At 45.1% G+C, this 22,410-nt stretch overlaps 1 protein-coding gene across 1 annotated transcript in view; it reads right to left on the minus strand.

Moving 5' to 3' along the window:
- Positions 1 to 20,151, minus strand: part of TAF3 (TATA-box binding protein associated factor 3) — a 155,752-nt gene extending 135,601 nt beyond the window's left edge. Inside the window, exons 1-2 of the mRNA XM_047754526.1 lie at positions 19,780 to 20,151; positions 13,896 to 14,138 (exon numbers count right to left, since the gene is read on the minus strand). Coding sequence (XP_047610482.1) covers positions 13,896 to 14,138; positions 19,780 to 19,945 — 409 coding nt within the window. The 5' untranslated portion in view covers positions 19,946 to 20,151. The remainder of the gene's footprint in view (positions 1 to 13,895; positions 14,139 to 19,779) is intronic.
- Positions 20,152 to 22,410: the final 2,259 nt, after the last annotated feature.

Genomic DNA, 22,410 nt, shown 5'->3' on the forward strand with positions numbered 1-22,410 from the left:
AGTTTATAAATATATGTATACACATATACTTTGAAACTCATTTCCAGGGAGACTGCTAGGATGTTGATGTAATCCCAAATGTATTATGGCATTATAAAATGATACTATTTTGGAAAGCAGTACATGTCGAGAACCATAAATGTGTTTATACCTTGGACGTAAAAACTCCTACCTTGGAAATTTATCACAAAGAAATAATATAAAAGAAAAATAAGCACAAAGATACCTGATACAACACTGTAATATTTAAAAACACTAAAAGTCTTTAAAAATAAGAGAGTAAGTAAATTATGGTATATTCTTTAAAAAATAGTAAATATAAGATACATACAAATAAGGAAAACAGATGACAAAAATGTTAAGTTACAAAAGCAGAATACAGGAGTTCCTGCTATGGCTCAGCGGTAACGAATCTGACTACTATCCATGAAGACACGGGTTCTATCCCTGGCCCCATTCAGTGGGTTAAGGATCCAGCATTGCTTGTGAGCTGCAGTGTAGGTCACAGAGGCAGCTGGGACCTGGCGTTGCTGTGGCTGTGGCGTAGGCCTCAGCTGCAGCTCCAATTTGACTCCTAGCCTGGGAACTTCCATATGCCGTGGGTGCAGTCCTAAGAAAAAAAAAAAGTAGAATATAAATAATAATGAATTAAAAAAAGTTTAAAAATGGCACAGTGGGTTAGGAATCCAACAGCAACGGCTCAGATCACTGTGGAGGAATGGGTTCGATCCCCAGCCTGGTGCAGTGGGTTAAAAGAATCTGGCATTGCAGGTCACAGCTGTGGCTCGGATTCAATCCCTGGCCCAGGAACTTCAATGTGCCTTGAATGTGGCCATAAAATTTTAAAAAAATAATTTTTTAAAAGTTAAAAATTATATTAACTATTTCAATTAATCAAAAATGCTTTTCAACAAACAAACAAATGGATGGATACACTGAAAAATAAGGACGACTGCTATGTTAGAGTGGGGAAATGTATTTACTTTTAAAGTCTCTTCTAATGGGACTTTGAAGCTAACGTTTAAAAATCAAAACATGGAAGAAAAAGTAGAAACTCATGGATAACAATTTCCAATTTTTGAGAAGAAAATCTAGAGATTCAGAAAGGATAACATAATACCTTTGCTAAATGATAAAAGGAATTCTTGCCTAGATGCAAGCTTCCTTAAGGAAAATAAATATTACATATATTTGTACACAACTGCTGTAAGAAATAAAGTTCCAGAGATGCTAAATTATTAAGAACATTGATGTTTTTCTTTCTAAAACAAGCCATCTAGGGTTTAAGTTGTATGCTTTTGCTATTTTTTGGCATTTAATTGGATATTAACACTAACAGAAAAGGAAAGAGTGCCACCTACTGAACTATAAAACCTTCCACAGTAAAAAAAAGAAATCAATACTCTTATTTAGACTACAGAATTTAAAGTCTCCAGCAAGAATAAAATGGATAATTAAATATTATTAACTAACAGTGTATTTTTAAACATTACATTTTTACTACATAGTACTCGATGGAAATGAATGATCACTTTAAACCAAGTCTGACTACGTGAGGGAGAAATAATCAATCAACAGCACGTTAACTGAGCACAGGGCAGTGTGTTAGCACGAAACGGTAACAATTAATCAACACCATAACACACATCACAATGCTTACAACAAAGACAAAGAGAGAGAAAGTACTACTTCTTTTCTGTGGTAAAGTTAGATGCAAATAACTACCTTTAAGTATTATCTAAAATAAAATTCTTGGAGTTCCCTCATGGCTCAGCAGTTAACGAACCTGACTAGGATCCATGAGGATGAGGGTTCGAGCCCTGGCCTTGCTCAGTGGGTTAAGGATCCAGCATTGCTGTGAACTGTGGTGTAGGTTGCAGACGGGGCTCAGATCCTGTGTGGCTGTGGCTGTGCTGTAGGCTGGCAGTTGCAGCTCTGATTCGACCCCTAGCCTGGGAACCTCCATATGGCGCAAGTGTGGCCCTAAAAAGCAAAAAAAAAAAAATTCCTGGAGTTCTCCTGTGATGCAGTGGGTTAAGGATCAGGCACTGTCACTGCAGTGGCTCAGTTGTTGCTGTGGTAAGGGTTCGATCCCTGACCCAGGAACTTCCACATGCTAGGGAGTAGCCAAACTAAATAAAATAAAATTCTTGAATATGTCTAAGGGTTAGAATCTTTTAAAAGATAACTGAGAAGGAGTTTCCATTGTGGCTCAGTGGTAACAAACCTGACTGGTATCCATGAGGATGCAGATTCAACTCCTGGCCTCACTCAGAGGGTTAAGGATCCGGTATTGCTGTGAGCTGCAGTGTAGGTCACAGACATGGCTCGGATCCCGAGTTCCTGTGGCTGTGGCTAACTCTAGCCTGAGAACTTCCATATGCCGGGGGTGTGGCCCTAAAAAGACCAAAAAAAAAAAAAAAAGATAGCTGTAAAGATCTTGCCTAAACAACTTGCACATTTACACAGACTGTCACTTTATTTCTCTGCAAGCCAACTAGTGAGATGACATTCTGGGTGATGCTATAGTTTTCAGGTGTGAGTCTGTGGATCTGACCAGCTGGCACTAGTAACTCACCCAACTGGCTCTCACACAGGAAAGGAGAGGACAGCCCCTCAACCAGGCGGCAGTAACCACATCCCACCTTCCAGCCCCTCGCCCAGATGAGAACTGAGTCCCCCTCTGCTCCAAGCACCGCACACGCCCTGTCAGAACTTCCGCATTAGAAAGAATTAGGGCGATATTACAAAGTGAACATTTACTGTCCCGTAAGTGCTTCTTCAGGATATAACGGAATGACAACCATCGCACTTGGTGCTGAGAGAGTCAGCAACAAATTGTAAATGTGATCCTGCTCCCAGAGACCAAGTGGAAGACGTGCAATAATAACTGACATTGACCTCATTTGCTTAGAAAAACAGCCCCACAGAGACTGGTATTTCCATTCAACAAAGGTGGGAGATGCGGCCTAGGAGAGGAAAGGGGCAGATGTCCTTTACCGGAGAGAAAGAGAAAGAATGGCTTTAAATCGTCAAACCTCCATGAAACACCAAGTTACAATTTTTGGCAGCCAGAGAGCACACGACTAAAGCGACCACCAGGCATCACTGCACAAACATTAACTTGAAGCCCCAAACTGATAAACCAGAAGTTACTGTTTAATCTTCTGGAACAGAACTAACATTAGGTATTTTCGAAGAGTTTCTATTCTAAGATCGCAATGAATATTAATTCAGCATCCTACAGGGACAAACAGGCCATCTTCAAAAATCCTCACGACACCATGAGGTCAATGACAGGAGAGCCTTTGCACGACCAACACGGAGCACGGTGCCTGGCACAAAGCAGGCACCCTAGAATCACACTGGTAAAAATGACAATGAAAAGGACAACAACACGCAAAGCTGGCCTTTTTAAAACAAGTGCATCTGCTGCCCTTTACAAGCAACAGAGCCTGCTCTGTGACCCAGGTTCATGCCGGATTATTTCAGCTTGAACTCTACCGATTCCTCTTAAAATATATATACATACAAAAGGAGGCGGAGAGACTGGGAGTCTGGGGTTAGTAGATGTGAGCTGGCCCACTGAGAGTGGATAAGCAGTGAGGTCCTCCTGCGCAGCACAGGAAACTACATCCAATCCCTGGCGACAGAACATGACGGAAGATAACATGAGGGAAAAAATGCATGTACGTGTATGACTGGGTTACTTTGTCGTGCATCAGCAATTGGCACAAGATTATAAATCAACTATAATAAAAAAGTTTTAAAAAGCAAATAAATAAACACAAGGTTATGCTGGAGCATCGCCTGAGGCATACGAAGTCCATTCTGAGTTTCATCTCCAGAGAGGCCCATCTGTTTGAGATCAGAACACCCAGATGTTTGGGTCACCACCCAGCAGCCCAAGCCCTGGGCCTACACCCCTACCACTTCTCTGGCACCAAACCCCGTCATCCTCTCAACGTCTCTGCAGTTTTGTCCTTCCTCTGATCTCTTCGCCGCAGTCAGAGGGAAGGGCCCATCACCCCTGCCTTGGATGGGTACCCAGCTTCTACCCTCCCCTCCCCGGAGGCCATCTCCCCATCCACAGAATTTACTCCTCTCACCCCCTTCTCCCTCCTTCCTTACTGCATAAGAGGCAAAGATCACCAACACTAATTTGAAATCACATATAAACACTAGTTGAATCTTCTTTCCCTTGTGTAGATGAGAAGCTCTAGGAAGGCACAGACGGCCCTTCCTTTTTTGTTCACCTCTGTATTTCCAAAAATAAGCAGCGTGCCTGGCACAGGGTAGGCGCTCCGGAGCTACTTGATAAATAAATGAAAAAATGATTTTGACTTTGCCTTTCTCACCAATGGCCCAAGACCACTATATAATCACTGCAAATGAAGCAAGCAACTAAGCAGCCCTTGCAGATAATTAGTTAAACAAAATGCAATTAATGCACTGCCTCAGATAAGTTTCAAATTCAGCAAAGCAAGAGAGAAGAAATGCTAACTTAGGACAAAGGCACTAACTTTAGGGTCATCTGTCAAGTCAGCCATGTAACATCATTGCCCCACTCCCGCCAACCTCCCTCCGTTCTCACACACACACACACACACACACACACACGGGAAATCTTCCAAGAAATGTAACTGTGGGCACTAGAAATGTTAAACCTCTGAAATTTTTTGAATTGGAGGGAGGACCAAAAAATGTATTTTGCTGTCATGGATGTCTGAAAGGGGAAACCAGACAAAATTCCTGCTTGTAGCACATAAAATACCAAATACGTAACTCTTCCAAAGCATTTGATAATACTTTGTTGATTTAAAAACATCTATTTAGGTGTGCTCTTGTTTTTATAAGTCCAAACAGATTAGAGGAAAATAATTTCAATAGGGAAGAGATTTGGGCCTGGTCTGCTGTAAACTGCAGTCTCTCACAACCTGTGTATGCTTGCGCTTTCAGTCTCTGTTGTGAAACACACACGGACTGCAGAGCTGAGTTTGCTAGTTTGAATGCTAAGAAAAAGATACTCATGTTTTTTTTAAAACCTAATTTAAAAATGTATCCTGTAGGTAAAAAAACCATTCCAAAGGGTAACAATAATTTAAGCAGGGAAACTCACACGAGTAAAAGAATCAAATAAGATGTTGCCAAGCAAGGTGTTTTTTTTTTTTTTAAGTAACTCCACTGAAGAGTCAACAGGGTTCGCTCGGCTCGGTTTCACACACGCCCTGGGAGATTAACAGCAGGTGATGAATGATGCCGAGGACGCGGGCTGAGACAGATGCGGGCTCTCCACCGCCACCCGTCTCTCAGCAGCTGGGTCACTTCGGACAAGGCGCTTTCTGAGACGGCCGCCCCAGCATTCCCGCGAATTTCCCTCAGGACGCCGTAACTCCCAGGTCTCGAATTCACCTTTCAGGTAGAGTACAAGGGCTTTAGGTCTGGGGCAAAAGGAGTAGAGAGTGAGCGCAGGGGACGCCAGCGAGCGTCAGTCATCACAACGTGGCCGCAGTCATCATCAAATGTGGCCGCAGAGACAGGCATGACACGGGCGCCCAGAGCGGCATGGCCGAGGAGGGGCTCGGCGTCAAGACACCCGCAGCTGCTCTGCGGAAACGCAAGCACGTCGGTGGATCTGGAGAGGAAAGCCCGCGGCAGGGAACCCACGCGTAAATGGAGACCGAGGTCTCAGCGTGGAGGCCCGACAGGTTCCTGCTCCCAACACCCACCGCGTACCAGCCCCTGCTACCATGTCAGGTGTAACCTTTGGCTCCGATGCTGCAGGATTAAGAAAAACAACCAACCAACCCAGCAGCATGATGCTTCGGGGCAACTACCTGGGATCCACGGAATACCTGTGCACAGAGCCCGGACGGCTGGGGCGGGGGCAGAGCTGGGTGGGTCCGGGGAGGGCTGGGCCCCGCCCCCCGGACCTCGGAGGGCCCTGCCCTCGCTGAGGTTTCCCAAACCGCAGGGAGAAAGGGCGACTGTGGGGAGGACGGGCGTCTTACCCTCCCCCCCCTTTCAACCCCAGCCCTCGGAGGACTCGACGCGGTGGGCGTCCACACAGACGCGCGGGGCGGAATCAACTAAATCCTGCCCAGCTCCGCTCGCGAGGCACCGTGTAGCCATGGCAAGTTGATCAACCCCTTTCTCCTTCAGGGAGGCAGGCGTGAAAACAGCACCTGCCGCCGTCAGGGTCGTTTCAGGATTAAACGAGATAATGCTTATAAATTCACCACATGATATCAAGCTTTTATATTTCTCTTTTCAAATAAACACAAAGATTAATATTTTAGTGATGGAAAAGCAGTGGAAATTTCCTCATTAATATTCTCCTATTCACTTAGTAGGCAATCTAAGTTGGAAGACTAAACATCTTTTCTCTAGACTGATGAAGGCTGCATTCATCTCAAATGAAAAAGGAAATTGCTCTCCATAGACATTTTTGGTTTTCCTTGAGAAACAAGGAACGCTCGCTGAAACTGTAAGCTAACAAAGTGTTTTATGCCACCGGAAGCTAACAAAGTGGGAAGCTAACACAGTGTTTTATGCCATGGAACAGACCTAAGTTGATGTAGCAATGTATCGTAGAAGGTAAGGATAGTTCAGGCAAGGGATAAAGGTTGCAACAAGGAAATGATGTGTAATGTTTTAGAAATTTTTAGGAGAGGAAATTAGCAGAATCTGTTATTGGGAGTGAAGGAGATGAAGGAGCAGAACGAAAGGTGGAGCCAAAGGCAACCGTCACATTTCCAGCCTGAAGGCCGGGATATCAGATTGGTGCCACCAACTGAAACAGACAGTGCAGGTGGGTCAAAGGTGAGAGGCTGAGCGTAGCCAAAGGGACGGAACCAAGCCTCAGAGTCTTGCTGCCAACTTCCGAAAAAATGCATGGATCTGCACTCTGAGTATATAGTCAGCCAAATTTGGACTGTAGGAAATCCTCTAAGTCAAACCACCTAGGCTCCTCAATAAATACATCATAAGGGAAAAAAAGGCAGGAAATGAGCGGGGGACCCATAGATTAAAAGAAACCTAGAAGACGTGTAAAGTAAAAAGGGGCTGCGTAAAGAAATGAAAGTATGTAGGATACGCATTTGGCAGAAAAATCTATCAAGAGGAGCAAAGCAGTGTTTCCTATCAAGTTAGGATAGTGGAGGGAGGGAGGAGGGGGCTGGGGCCGGGCACAGGGAGGGGCGCTGGGGTGGTTGGTAAAGTTTTATGTATTGAACTGAGAGGTAGTTAAAAGGGATTTGGCTTTATAATAATTCCCTAAGCTATACCCTGCCCCCAAAACAGATCTGTAAGGATAAAAACTTCTTCCGTCAACCAATTAGGCGGTAATGGGTGAGCTCGGTGAGAGCAGCTTCCAGAAGAGGATGGAAGTGGAGGTCAGACAGCAGCAGCTTGAGAAATAGACGGGAGGGATGGAAGTGGAAACGTGTTCTTGAGTCTAAGGTGTCAAAATGTTTCCTGTGAAAAGATCCAGAAGGAGTCATACCTGTTAAACAAGGTTTTTCTGGGGAAATGAGAGGACGAGGAAAATGAGGAGGACCTTTTATTTCATGCTGAAAATATTCAGGCAATATTTCTTTTTTTCTTTAAATATACTTGGGTTCCTTTCATTAATTTTTTTGAACAGGCAAATGTTTATTTTTTTAATAGAGCTTCATAATAAAAATAGGAACCCCTGGGGGAGAAGAGACAAATTGACAAGAATTTCAAATAGTTTCTGCAGAAGAGCTTCATGGAAATACTCCACCTTCAAAGAGGGGGTGTGCAACTCCCAGCTCCTTCACTGTGGACTGTGGGTAGGAAATTCTTTCCAAAGAGGATAGTAGGGAGGGGAGAAAGAGAGAGAGAGCGCCCTCACTGTGGAGAAACTGAGAAACACGACCTTGCCTAGTGGCCAAGGTCAACATCAACAGTGACCAATCACATTGTGAGGATGGACCTTAGCAGGATGTGACGAACATGGCACTTTGCTTCCATAGTCCTCCTCCCTCCAAAAGTTGTAACTCCCGTCTGATCATGAGAAAAGCTTCAGACAAATGCCAACAGAGAGACATCCACAGCATAACTGACCAGTACCTCCTCAAAGGTCATCAAAAACAGGGAAAGTCTGAGAAACTGTCCCAGCCAACAGGAGCCGTGACATGACAACTGAAGTAGCGGGCATCCTAGTTGGGATTCTGGAGCAGAAAAAGGACCTTGGGTAAAAACTAAAGATAACGGGCTTTGGGAGGACCTGCTGTGGCCCAGCGGGTTAAGGATCAGCTGTGGCTTGGATTGGGGAACTTCCCTATGCCACAAGTGCAGCCAAAAAAAAAAAAAAAAGATAATGGGCTTTAGTTCATAGTAATTTATTGATGCTGGTTCATTAACTATAACAAATGTCCTATATTAATATAAGATATTAACACCCGGGGAAACTGGATACAGAATATAAGGGGACTCTCTGTACTATATTCTCAGTTCTTCTGTAAATCTAAAAATATTCTAGAAAATAGTCAACTTAAAATATTTTTAAAATAAAAACCCTAAAAGTAGTCGTATCACAGAATCTTTACCAAGTCTGTTAGGTTGAGATTGATGAGTTTCCTGCAATAAATACTAGCAGAATAAATGGCTTCTATTTCTTTCTTCTTTCTCAAGCAAATATTTTGGACCCATCAACAGACCACCTAGCCAAGACCAGTGATCTACTGATCATACTCTGAGAAGTAAACGATGAATCTGGCAGAGAATACTATTTTCCACGCATCCCTCTGCACATCAAAATAGGGAAGAAAAATACATTACTGTTGGGAATCCGAAAATATGTATGGCAAGCTGGGGAAGAATGTTCTTGGGTAAAACACACGGGTACCAGCCTTCAGAACTGCAACCGTTGTGCAAGATGAGCATTCATAGAATATGTTCAAAGAAGTCTCACTTGTAAACACACAACCAGCTACACCGGAAAGGAACTCCTTCCACACGGCCCTCGCACGGCACGGCCCTGCCACTGACAATCAGACAGTTCCCCCGGCACGCGTGCACCCCGGCCCGGCTCTCAGGTTTGCATTCCCTGAGCCCCAAGCATGTCATTAATGCCGTTTCAGACTTAGTCCTGTGGTCGAGTTACTTCCCAAAGGTATGTGTATTTCAAATGACTAGGATGCTCTTCAGGAGTGAGGAAGCGAGATGGCACGGGACTAGCATTCACTGCCATGTGTCCTATGTGTGAAGCCCTGTTTCTCTTATATCACGTGTTACAAAATCCCTCCCTCAATCCTCAGCATCACCTGCACGGCAGGTGTTATGACGCCTCTCTTACAGACGATGGAGAGGACATTCAGAAAGGTACAGTCACCTGGTGAGACTCTAAACTCAGTAACGAGCTGCATCATGTCTGAATGGCTCCAGGAAGCCTTTGCTTTTCTCCTACAGCCCGCTGCCCTTCAGGCCTTCCAGGATCACGGGATGACTTAGGAGGCACACGTGGAGAAGACATCCACAGGCTTCTTTGACATGAACCAAACTGAAGGCAACCCCACGACAGTACTTTGCTACTAAAATTTTAGGACTGACGTCTGACCTTGCCTGGAGCTCTTAAGAAAATAAAAGCAAAATCAAGAACTTGGTGGACCGGTGTCACCATCAAAGTTGTTCACATCTAGCGTGTTTCGCACCACTAACCAGAATATTAAATACTTTCTCTTTTTTTGTCTTTTTAGGGCGGCATATGGAAGTTCCCAGGCTGGGGGTCGAACCGGTGCTGAAACTGCTAGCCCCCATCACAGCCGCAGCCACACCAGATCCAAGCTACATCTGTGACCTACACCACAGCTCACGGCCATGCCGGATCCTTCACCCACTGAGTGAGGCCAGGGATTGACCCCAAGTTCTCGTGGATACTAATTGGGTTCATTACCACTGAGCCATGATGGGAACGCCCCAGAAAATTAGATACTTCCTAATACCCTGTGCCCCTGGAAAAAAAGATTTCAGACTGCAAATGATTTACTAGGTTGACTTGTGTGGTTATATCAAAAAATGGTAAGAACCAGGACTGTATTTTATATCCTCTTCCCTGAACAGGGAAAGGTTTTAATAAGCATTTATTACACTATCATTACTGCTCCTGATGAACTATACGAATCATCAAGATTCCTGCTCCTTAGAAAATCCGTAAGTGTTAGCTGAAAAAGGAAGTGGTTCAAGGCTTACGTTATCGTCCTTTTAAAATGTTTATAATTTGTTTCGACCAAGTCTGAGGCATGTGGAAGTTCTCATGTTGGGGATCTAACCTGCAACCAGAGCAGCAACCAGAGCCACAATAGTGACAAAGCTGGATCCTTAACCTATTGAGCCACCCGGGAACTCCCTAAAAATGTTTATAACTTATATTGCAAAAAACTTCAATGAAATACGACATTTTTTTTTTTGCTTTAAATAATCCAGAAGCGAAACTCAAATTTTTACTACAGTAATTTCAGACAGAAGTCAGCAGCTAAAATCACTGAATTGTTTTTCATACTCTCATCACCCGGTATAAATCTGCTATCTTAGTAATATTTCCGGGCAGTGTTTAAACATGATAACCATATCACCTTGAGAGAACTTCATTGTGTGTTATTTGTGAGCTATAAAAAATGGAACAAAGAGTTAAGTGTAGATAAGTCCTAGCCTTGGTTTTGAGTAGTGAGCTCATTAGAGTTTATTATAGTATTCAAAATAATTACGTAACTCTCTCAATGCATAAGTTATGCCCAGACCAGAGAGGACCCTATGATGAATTAGATTAAGATTAATGATTAAGATTAATCAAGTCTGAGTCTAAATTTTTTAAATGGCCAGAAAAAAATTTGAAGGATTCAAATATTAAAAAGGAGGTACAACAGGAGACAGAATGATATGAAAACATCAACAGTTAGATTTAGAAAACTCCAAAAGGCACAGAGAAAATGGACTGAGTAAAACTTTTTCAATGGAGAAGATTGTAGTTCCGGCTCAATCACACGCGCTGATTGCTAAACACATGAGTCTCGGCTGTTAAACTTTACCACTGCCTGACTCACGACACAACACTCCCGTCATTCTGAGACCCGCTGATGTGCCAGTTACTTACAACAGTGTCTTTCCCTTAGTTTCCTCCTACCTGATGCCTTAAGGGCCCTCCCAGCGTTTGATCACCATTCATATGTTCTTAGCACAATTCCAAATTTTGTGCACTTCTAAGTGGCCTTTCAGCTAAAAATTTCAAAGCCATACAAAGATTATTCTTAATGTACAAGAGGGCACATCATGCACTAACTTAGCACTACTTTCATGAAGATGTCCAGGATGCTGAATAAATCACACTGAATGACAACAGCAGAGAAGGGAATTCGAAGCCTACTTGACAGTCACGACCTGTCTCTGGGAGAAAACAGAATCCCTTTCAATGCAGCTCCTACCAGGCCTTGGCCCAAGAAGCCCTCCTTTGATAATACCGAAATGCATTTGTTACATTTTTTAAGTAAATAAATATATGTTTAGAGAAGTTGTAACAAATATGGGTTCAAACACTGACATCAGGGAATGAGGGGTTTAAAGAGAATGACTCCACGTATGGAGTTATAAACAGATTTCTTCCAACGTAATGAAGGCCACAAATACAAATAAATCCAAAAGTGGGGAGGAGACAGATTTTTAGCACCTACTAAGGAAAGCTGGGGATGACTAAGATGCTTCTGGAGATTTCTAGGTCCTGCTGTTAATGGACCATCAGGGCTGGAAAGGATGAGAAACAAGAAACTCCTACAGGCAAGACCTACAACTAGATCCCTTAAGAACACTTACTGAAGGCACACTTTGCATAAAGCACGGTGATGCTGCCTCCACTCGGGATTAACTCTCTAAGAACTTTAACCAGAAAAGGGCAAGGTTGTCAGGCAGAGTCTTTTTCCAAGGGACTCAAACCAGAAAGCTGCGACATCTTTCCAAATGCTACAGCAAGTTCTTTTTCCACTCACGAAGCCCATCGCCAAGCACTGGTACAGAGCTTTGCCTTCGGTACCTGAGATCACAGCGCCAGCTCCATCCAGCAGGATCCGCTGCACTGGAGACCCGTGGTGTCTGATGGCGATGGTCTGGAGACGCCCACGGTGTCTCTCAACCCAGGACCAGTTTTTCATCCAGTTTTTCCGATGAAGCAACACTGTCGCACAGACTGTGAAACAACTTATCTCAAGTCTAAAACTAGTCTATGAAACAAGGAGGTCACACTTCAAGATGCTCCTAAGGTAGAACTGGGCGTGAGAAGAAATGACCTGCAAGAACCTGGAACACTGGGGTATTGCCAGGGGGACAGTAAGGTGGTACAGCCGCTGTGAAAACAGTGTGGCTGTTCCTCCAAAAATTAAATACAGAAGTACCATATGATCCAGCAATTCCTCTTCTGAGTACAGACCCTACAGAACTGAAAAGCAGAGCCTCAGATATCTGCAGTGTTAATAGCAGCCGTACTCACAGCAGCCGAAAGGTAGAAACAACCCAAGTAACCAGCAATAAATGAATGGATGAACAAATGCAGTCAAATCGCAGGAGGAGGTGTCATTCAGCCTTAAAAAGGAAGGGAGTTCTGGAGCTCCCTGGTGGCCTATCAGGTTAAGGATCTGGCATTGTCACCGCCGTGGCTCTGATCACTGCCGTGTCAAGGATTTAATCCCTGGCCTGAGAACTTCCACATGCCTTGGGCGTGGCCAAATTAAAAAACAAAAGAAAGGAAGGAAATTCTGACACATGCTACAACACGGATGCATCCTGAAGACATTACGCTGAGTGCAGTAGGTCAGACACCAGATTAAGACTCCACCTGGATGAGGTACGAGGAGTAAGTAGTCGAATCCGCTGAGACAGAAACAGAATGGTGGTTGCCGGGGGCTGGCGGGAGGGCGGGATGGGGAGTTACGGTAACAGTTACACAGCCAGAGACGAAAGAGCTCCGGAGATGACGGTGGTGTCGGCAGCACAACCGTGAGAATGTGGTTAATGCCACTGAACTGTACACCAATAAAAGAGTTGTGATTCTGCCCTCATTTGCCGTATCCTGAAGTACATCTATGGTTCTAGAATTTTAAAAAAGAAACTGTATCGTTCCCATTTTTTAACAAGAAAAAATATTTTGTACCTGCATTAGAGACCACAAATTACGTTTGTATCTCTTTAGAATCTTAGTGAACATAAATGAGCAATATGTGAAAGCACAAGAGAGAACCGGAGCTGTGTGTAGCTCGGCTACTGCGCCTGATTAGCTATTGTTTTACAGCAGAAATTCTCTATGACCTGACTCACGGTGCTGTACAGCAGAAATTGTCACATTGTAAATCCACTACACTTCAGTAAAACTTAAAAAAATGAAAAAAAAATCCTCTATGACCAAACATCAACATTTCCACTCACAAGGATGCCGATGGCTCTGCATAACATGCGTGAGTGTGCACTCGCAGCTTCCAAGTTCATCCAACTCACATTTACACAAGGAGAGGGAGAGCAACCCCCATTCTCCCTCGGTTTCACAGGTTTTCTCATGGATTTAATATCCCATCTTCCTACTACGTCTATTGAAAGGCTTCTCTCTGCGATCACATTCTGTTGCCCCCTGTTTAAAATTTACAAAGGAAATCAACGCCTCATCAGCACCTTGATGACTGCACAGCTCTGGCTGGTGAGGCCAGCGGTACGGCATGTCTGTCGGCTTAAAGGTTAGAGTACTTCGTAAATGATATTGAAATATTTTACTGCATTTCTAGACTTCACACGCTGGTAGAATATTTTATGTAATTCAGTTCGGAAACCCAGGGAGATGAAATACCCATTAATGCAGTCACAGACATATGGGCCAGAAACCAACAAAAACCACAAACCTTCTTGAGAAGACACAATGGGTGGCAGGTAGTCAGGAATGTATTCTTTTCTTTCCTCTGCATCTTGACTTCCAGGCTGAGGAAACTGAAGGACATTGTTCTTGCTAACAGGAAATGAAGGAATCTGGTGTGGGAAGGTGACAGGTTCAATGTTGTGGATGTAGTCTTCTAGTTCATGGAGACTAACCCCCATAAGTTGGAAAGCTTCACCAACATCATCCAAAAGGGGGTCTGTTCGGCCGTCTGAAACAAAGTCAAAGCACAGCAAGTTATCTTCAGAAAATTCCATGAATATTTTCTTAAGTACTTAAGAAAAAAGGACAGGAGTTCCTGCTGGGGCACAGTGGGGTCCCGAGCGTCCCTGCAGCACCGGCACACAGTGTCCATGCCCCATCTGGCCCAGCGGGTTAAAGGATCCGGCATTGCGGCAGCTGCAGCATAGGTCGCAACTGCGACTCAGATGTGACCCCGGGCCCAGGAACTCCATGCACAGGAAAAAAGAGAAAAAAGTATTAACTAAATATGTAGCTCAGAATCAAATGTACTATATATTTAAGGCCTAGGTATTGGAGAGAATTTAATAGATTATTTATTTATTTGTTTTGCGTTTTAGGGCCACGCCTGCAGCATATGAAAGTTCCCAGACAAGGGGTCGAACTGGAGCTGCAGCTGCCTGCCTACACCACAGCCACAGCAATTCAGGATCTAAGCCTCATCTCCAACCTACGCCACAGCTCACGGCAACACTGGATCCTTAACCCACTGAGCGAGGCCAGGGCTCAAACCCGCATCCTCATGGATCCTAGTCGGGTTCATAACCTGCTGAGCCACAACGGGAACTCCCAGGATTTAAAAGATTTTAAGTAGAACACTGTACTGTTTAAAAGCATCTGCAACAATGGCTGACACAAAGTAAATGACCCGTAAGTATTACTATTATTATTTTTAACCAAATAAGCAGAATGCTGAGCTACGTTAATGTCTATTACATTTTATCTATTGCTCAGTGATGGAACTCTGGAAACTACAATAGTGAATAGTGTCTGGCATATAGTTGGCACTCAAGAAACATTTGTTGAATAAATTATACCACTCAATCAATCTTTTTTTTTTCTTTTTAGGGCTGCACCCATGGCATATGGAGGTTCCCAGGATAGGGGTCAAATCAGAGCTTCAGCTGCCAACCTACATCAGAGCCACAGCAACTCAGGATCCAAGCTGAGTCTGCAACCTACACCACAGCTCACAGCAACACCAGATCCTTAACCCACTAAGCATGACCAGGGATCGAACTTGCATCCTCATGGATGCTAGTCAGATTTACTTCTGCTGAGCTGCATCAGGAACTCCCCAATCAATCTTTTAAACCCAAGAAAATGTGGAGAAAGAACTTAGATCATAATTTACAGAGAAATGTTAAATGTATTTAGAAGACACCATATAAAAGGGGTAGAGAGGAAATGATAAAAAATTGGACACAGTGAGATTCTCTTTAGCAAAGGAACTTTCTCCAACACGGTGCTTCGCACGGTCTCCACATCTTTTAAAACTTCTATGAAAATTCCAGTTCCAGATTTTCAACAAATAGCCTTTTTTTTTTTTTTTTTTACTGTAATCGCCTACAATCACATCAAACTCAGTTCTTCTGAAACTAAATCAAGATGCAAACTGGAAAAGATGAATCCAAAGTTTGTAAAAAAACAAAAACAAAAACAGACACATGCTTGCCCACACCCACACAGAAAAGTTCTGGAAGGATATATACATCCAACCACAGCAGTTTATGGGCTGAACGGTGCAGAAGAGGGGAAGGGAGGCACGGAAACAGGAGCTTCCAGGTGGAATCTTTCACTTCTAATGTTAAAGACTTTGCAGTCTGAATTTTTATACAGGTAGGGGTTACCTTTATGATGTATTAAAAAGAGAATAAATGAAATATTCACTCTTCCTCTTCCTGACAGACATGCATTTCAATGCTTTGATTCTTATTAAAAGCATTATTATTTTCTCAGTCTTAAAAAAATGTGATCATCTTGAATTTTTCCCTGTTTTTGCAATTTCACCTAAAGAACTTCCAGTCCCTCCCCCCTGCATCATCCTTTTGGCCCTGTTTCAGAACTTTCCATCCTTTTGGCCCCGCTTCAGAACTTCTATCAATCTTCTCCCTCTCTCCCCCTTTCCCTCTCTCCCCCCTCTCTTTCTCTCTCTCTCGTCCTATTCTATCTCAATATAGTTTCACGTTCTTTCCACCTGCGTCTCTCTCTCTCTCTCTCTGTGTCACTTCACCAACAGGACAATTCTCTTCAAGTATCACTTTTACCACACTGTCCCCACCGTAGGAGGACGCAGTAGTTTCCACCAGGCTGTACCGTCTCCATCGGTTAAGTTCCTCCCTAACCTGACTTCGCTCCATTTAACGTTTCCTCCAGCATCTTCCAAATGGATTCGTTGCAGAGTCCAAACCAGCCGCCTCACTGAATCCCACTTGGTTATCTAAGGCTATGCTTTTCTCTAACCTGGCGTGTTCCCCATCTTATACCACCTGGGCTTCACGGCTTAACTCAGTCTCACCTTTCCTGTGAACCCTGCCGGGGAGCCCAAAGCACGTGTGCGTCTTTCCTTTACTGCGTTCCTTGGGCATGTACGGTGTAAACCGCACTCGGCTTTCAGGGCATCGATGCATCATTTAATATAATACAATGCACACAGAAACTTCTGCTCCCGAATGCTTTGGCAAATCATTGCCTTAGGGAAATATTTAAGTGCATTATTTGTTGAATTAATAGTAACTTCTGATGCTTGCTTTAACTTGGGAGCATTTTTTAAACTTTTTTTTGGCCATGCCCCCAGCATGTGGAAGTTCCTGGGCTAGGGATGGAACCTGTGGCACAGCAGTGACCCGAGACACAGCAGTGACTACTCCCGACCCTTAACCTGCTAGGCCACAAGGGAACTCCGAGAGCATTTGGGGGGGGCACCCCGCTGGTTACGGAGTTCCCAAGTCAGGGATCAGATCCCAGCTGCAGCCGCAGCCGCAGCCTAGGAATTGCAGGGTCCTTAACCCACTGTGCCTGGCCAGGGAGCCAATCTGCGTCCCAGCATTCCAGAGATGCTGCCAATCTCATTGCCGCAGCGGGAATTCTGAGCATTTTTTAAGAAACAAATAACATTAGTTTGTTTTTACTGACATGTCATCACCCTTATACACACCTTATGGGCAGGGACTGTGCCTAATTTATTAATCTTATGTCTCCAACATGCAGCCCAGAACTCAGATATAAGCAGTGTTCAATAAATGCGTGTCAGAAAGACAAAGGATTTAAAGAACTGGAATACAAGATTACATAGTGGTGACCTGATGTTACAGAATTCTAGTTTAAAATAAGAATAGTGTAGGAAAAAAAAAAATCTAAAAGACAAGGAATTAGCATTTTCAAAACGCCACCAAACCACAATGGGGAGTAATGAACCTGATAATCGTATTCTCGCTAAAGGCAAGGAAATCATTACAGAAATTAGGTAATTATCAAAGAGGTTCACATTAACACAAAACAGTGATCACATGATGACTGTGGAACAGCTGGCTGCTTGGAGTGCCAGCACCTATCTGGGTCTGTGCACACGGCAGGAAAGGTAACTATGTATTCAGCGGATAGTTTGATTACCTGAAGGTACAGAACATCTGTCCTTATTTAGGGAACTTGGGAGCAAAGCTATAATCTGGACTGTGGATGCTGTCACAGTCTACGCAGGGGCCAGGGAGGGAGGAAGGAAGGAAACGAAGGGAAAGCAGAGGGCAGTGTGCTGGTGACACTGAGGTGCCTTCACGGTTACAATGACTGAGGGCTACCTGACAATTTCCAATTCAAACCAGAACTATCCATGAAATCAAGCACTCCCAAAACACCCAATTTTAAAACTTAAAAGTGAAATGATTAAACACTTATTACGGCAGTCGGTTATCAGCTGCTTTATCTATTCAACAAATATTTCCCAGGTGCCTATTCTATTATGGCACTGTACTGGGTTACAGCATACGAACGTAATAATAAATTTGTCTGCTGGGGAGGAGAGAGAAGGTGAGAGATATACACGAATGATTACAAAACAAGGTGTTCAACAACAGAGCAGAAAAATGCGCAGACGTAGGTGAACAGAAATCATGAGGTTCCTAAAGCAAGTGATAAGTGAATCTCACAAGAGAAGTACTACTGGTGGCGCAGGGGGTAAAGGACATGCTGGGAAACAGCGTGCCTGGAGGAACGGAGAGCGTACAGTGTTTTGGAAAAAGGAGGTGGCTCAGAATGGTTGCAGATTAGGAGGGCGGAAGATAAAAAAGATGCTAGCTCACCAAGGGAAGTGTGTGCTGCTTGAGAGTTTAGATTTTCAGCCTGTGGCCAAATTACATATTTTGAAGAAGGACCCAATCGGATCTGGATTATGAACAGGTTAACAGATTATCCTGGCAGCACTATGGAAGCTGGAACAGAATGTGGGGCCTAAGAAGTGAAGTATATCCACAGGTCTCAGTTTTTCAGTCTGGCAACCACTTTTTTTTGTTTGTTTTGTTTTTTGTTTTTTTTTAGGGCTGCACCCACAGCATATGGATGTTCCCAGGCTAGGGGTCAATTCAGAATTGTAGCTGCCAGCCTACGCCAGCCACAACAAGAGAGGATCTGAGCCACATAGGTGACCTACACCACAGCTCCCGGCAACGCTGGATCCTTAACCCCCTAAGCCAGGCCAGGGATTGAACCTGCATCCTCATGGATGCTGGTCAGATTCGTTTCCACTGACCACGACAGGAACTCCTAGCAACCACTTTAACAAGGAATATCTGATGGAACACCTCACCCAGTTCTCCAGCTTACCACCTTAAAAAATAATGCCCCAAGGAGCACCCTTGTGGCACAGCTGGTTAAGGATATGATGGTGCCGGTTGGTCCCTGGCCCAGAATTTCCACACGTCCTGTGTGTGGCCAAACAAAACAAAACAAAACAAAAACAAAAACAAAAACCCACAAGCAAACAAAAAATAATGCCCTGAAACCTAAATGAGTCCCTGCACACACACCATACTCCCCACATCAATGAGATGATGTGTTGCTTCTATTAAATATTCCAATTTGTTAAATGACATCAGCTACAGATTCTACCAGATTTTCACTTAAAACCATGTACTGTACCCCAGATTACGTGGGGAAACTTGTAAATTGCCCACGACCTCTCTACCACACTTTGATAACCACTGACATAAAAATAACGAGGAGGAGGAAATTAACGGGTGACAGAAAGCTAATCTAAGTGAAACTGACAAAGTTGGCCTTGGGAAAGCGTGAGCCGAGATGCTGTCTATGAAATGAACAGATACAGGAAGAAAAGGCAAGTGTCCCTGACGGAGCAGAGCTGTCAACGAGTATGTGTTGTCAGGAGCTGAAGGATGGCCAGCCCTGTAAGAAACGGCCGGTAGACGGAGCGCCTGTGACAACTAGTTGTAGTAGTTTGCGGGCAAGGGAGGAAAAGGACCAAAGTAACAGAGGCTGAAAGGCATTCTGGAGGTGGCTCTCCCCGCAGCAAAAGGGAGACGATGATTAAGACCGATGATCAGCTCAGAGAGGAGGAGAGAGGGTGTGGAGCTGGGAGCGGAGACAGGGCTCCGGCTGCAGGCGGGAAGTTAGCGGCTGACGAAGAGGCAGCCAAGGGGATGACTAGAGTTTCCAGGGGCAGTGGAAGTGAAGGGGCGCCAGAGGCCGAGAAGGTACCCGATCTCGGAGTGGAGGTGAAGGGCGAACACCTCCTGGACGCCGGGAGGGCGAAGGGGAGAGCGGAGGTGTCACTCGTGACCGGCCAGGGGCAGCCCTCCCGCACCCAGCCCGGTACTCACACAGCTCAGAGTACCGGTGGCAGCCCCGTCCCAACTGCTGCAGGTACCGCTGCAGCACGTCCGTGAGGAGGTGGCAGGCGCTCAGTTGCACCGAGTCCCAGCCCAGCGCCTGGCAGATCTGCGCCACCGAGACCCTCAACAACGACCTGGAGTAACTCTCGCACATCCCGCTCCGTGGACTCCACCGCAGTCCTTGCTGCCACTTCTCTCCACCCCCGCCGCCTAACCTTAGCAGAGCCCCCGATTCATCCTCTGGGGCCCCCGCGGCGGGGAAATCGTCCCCCCGACCCCTGGCGACCACCTCAAAGCCTCAGCAGCACGGAGCGCGCCAGCCTGAGAGCCGCCATTTTGGACTCGCTCCGCCTCCTGCTGGATGGTCGCCGGGGTGAGGCAGCACTAGCCGAGCGCGGAGCGCCGAGGAGGAAGCTCCGCCCCGCAGGGGCAGAGCGATGGTCCCGGTATCGACTCTCGGGCCTGGAAGGATGCAGGAAACGGCGGCGCGGAGAGCAGGTGGAGGATGCGCCGGGGAGAAGGCAGGTGCTTGGGGCCTTCCCGGAGTGCTGGCTCCGAGGGCAAGGGGGAGGGGACCGTCAGTGGTTTAGGGGCCGAAGAGGGAGTCAGGATTTGAAATTGAAATGCGGGTGTTAGAAGTGGGGACCTGAGAGGCTGCGAGTGCAGGAGTAGGATTTGGGGCGTGGGAATTTACATACGCCCTCAGACGCGGATCTTATCCGGTCTTGCCTCTGCTGGGGAAAAAAAAAAAAAAAAAAGAGCTGTTTATCAGTGTATAGATCGGATCAAGTCCAAGCTGTTCAGCATACCATTCAAAGCCCTTCACAATAGGGCGAGGTGTAGGGTGTGGCCAGTGAGGCCCGGGCAGAAGGTATGTGGGCGGCAAAAAAACGTAATCAAGATCAATAATACTTTAATACAATTTTTTAAAAATCCACACCACTGCCCCCCACATTCCTGCCTCACTCACCTCATTCTAAGCCCAGCCCTGGTTTCGGTTATACTTCATTTACATGAACGGGTGGCATGCCCGTAAGTTGCTGATGTGCCCTTAGCCACCACGGGGATCTGCCACAGGAAGAGAGGACTCGGTGGCCTTTGGAGGTCAAACAAGGCCATAAATCAGGGAGGCAAGGCTGAGTGTGTAAACGGCTGCCTGCCCCAGAGTCTTCTCCTTGCTTCAGCCAAGTGTTGTTAGATCTTAACCAGTCGTGAGAAATCGGGATTTGGGGGTCAATAGCTTGGTTTTTAAATATTGCAAATACATTTTTAAAGTTTTAATTTGTGAGCCAAACTAATCCCACAGTTAGGCCCGATTCGCCCTGTCAGTAACCAGGTTGTAATTGTTCATCTGCTAGGTCCCTTTACCCTTTTATATTTTTTTCTTCTTCGAAAAGCTTCTGGAATCTTCTTTCCCCTCCTCTCTCTCCTGTTTCTCTATTCTTGCATCAATCACAGTGCATTTAGTGTTTGAGCTTATGCACCTTTCCGGTAATTTGTGCGTTTCGTTTCTGCGTGGCTCTATGTTCCCCCTGTTGGGCCCATTCCAGAAATTTGAACATAAAAGAGATCCAATTTTTTTAAAGTCCCAGAAACCGAAAGAATGGAAGATATGATACTTCTAAAAAAAGAAAGAAGAAAGAAAGAAAGAAAATAAGATACTTGTAGATGACATGGAGCAAGATAGTAGGTGCCAGCGTGCCTGTAATATTTTACCTACTGACCCTTTTGTCCCCAAGATTATCAGGGACCTTCTGGATGCTAAATCTGTGGGATGCTTTTCAGTGGCCCATCTTGTAGCCATTTGATAATGTTGAATCCTCCCTTAATTCTGAAACTCACATACGTTGGATCTCGTAACTCCCTGCCCTCTTCTCTTCCTTTAATATTTCTGGAGGCTCCTTTTACTTCTCCCGTTGCCTCTGTGTATGTATATGTTTTAACCCCTAATCCTTTATTTTGGAAAATTCCAAACCTACAGAAATGTTGAAACAGGAGAGTATAAATACAGTGTCGATTCCCCCGTTGTTAACATTTCGCCACATTTACTGTTTGTATGTACATAGATACACACATGTATACACACAAAACCTCTTCTTTTTTTCAGAAGAGTTTGAAAATAAGTTGCAAACTTCACGACATTTAGCCCGGCGGTACTTCAGCCTGTATCTCCCCAAATAAGGACATTGCCCTCCACAACCATACGTCACAGATCCAGTTCTCCAGTTCTCAGGTAGAGACCAGTCTGCAGAAGGTTGGTTTTTTTTTCTTCCCGCCCCGTGGCATATGGAGTTCCACGGTTCAGATCCAAGCCGCAGTTGCCACCCAAGCCACAGCTGTGGCAGTGCTGGACCCCCAACCCTGTGGGCCCAGCCGTGGAATCAAACCCTCCACCCAGCGCCCCCAAGACCTGGATGATCCCATTGCACCACAGTGGGAACTCTGCCTGCAACAGGCTTATTAAGGAGTGCTTCTGGGCTCCCCACTTATGCAAGGAAAGGGGGTTGCCGTGAACTTTCAAGGACCTCGGGCAGTCCCAGAGGGAGCTCTGTAACAGGGATGATCCAGCACGTCTATCCTGAGTGGGACAAGGAGGCTGGACCCTTGTATTTTCATACT

Source organism: Phacochoerus africanus, chromosome 12 (assembly GCF_016906955.1).
Source record: "Phacochoerus africanus isolate WHEZ1 chromosome 12, ROS_Pafr_v1, whole genome shotgun sequence".
Classification (NCBI taxonomy): Eukaryota; Metazoa; Chordata; class Mammalia; order Artiodactyla; family Suidae; genus Phacochoerus; species Phacochoerus africanus.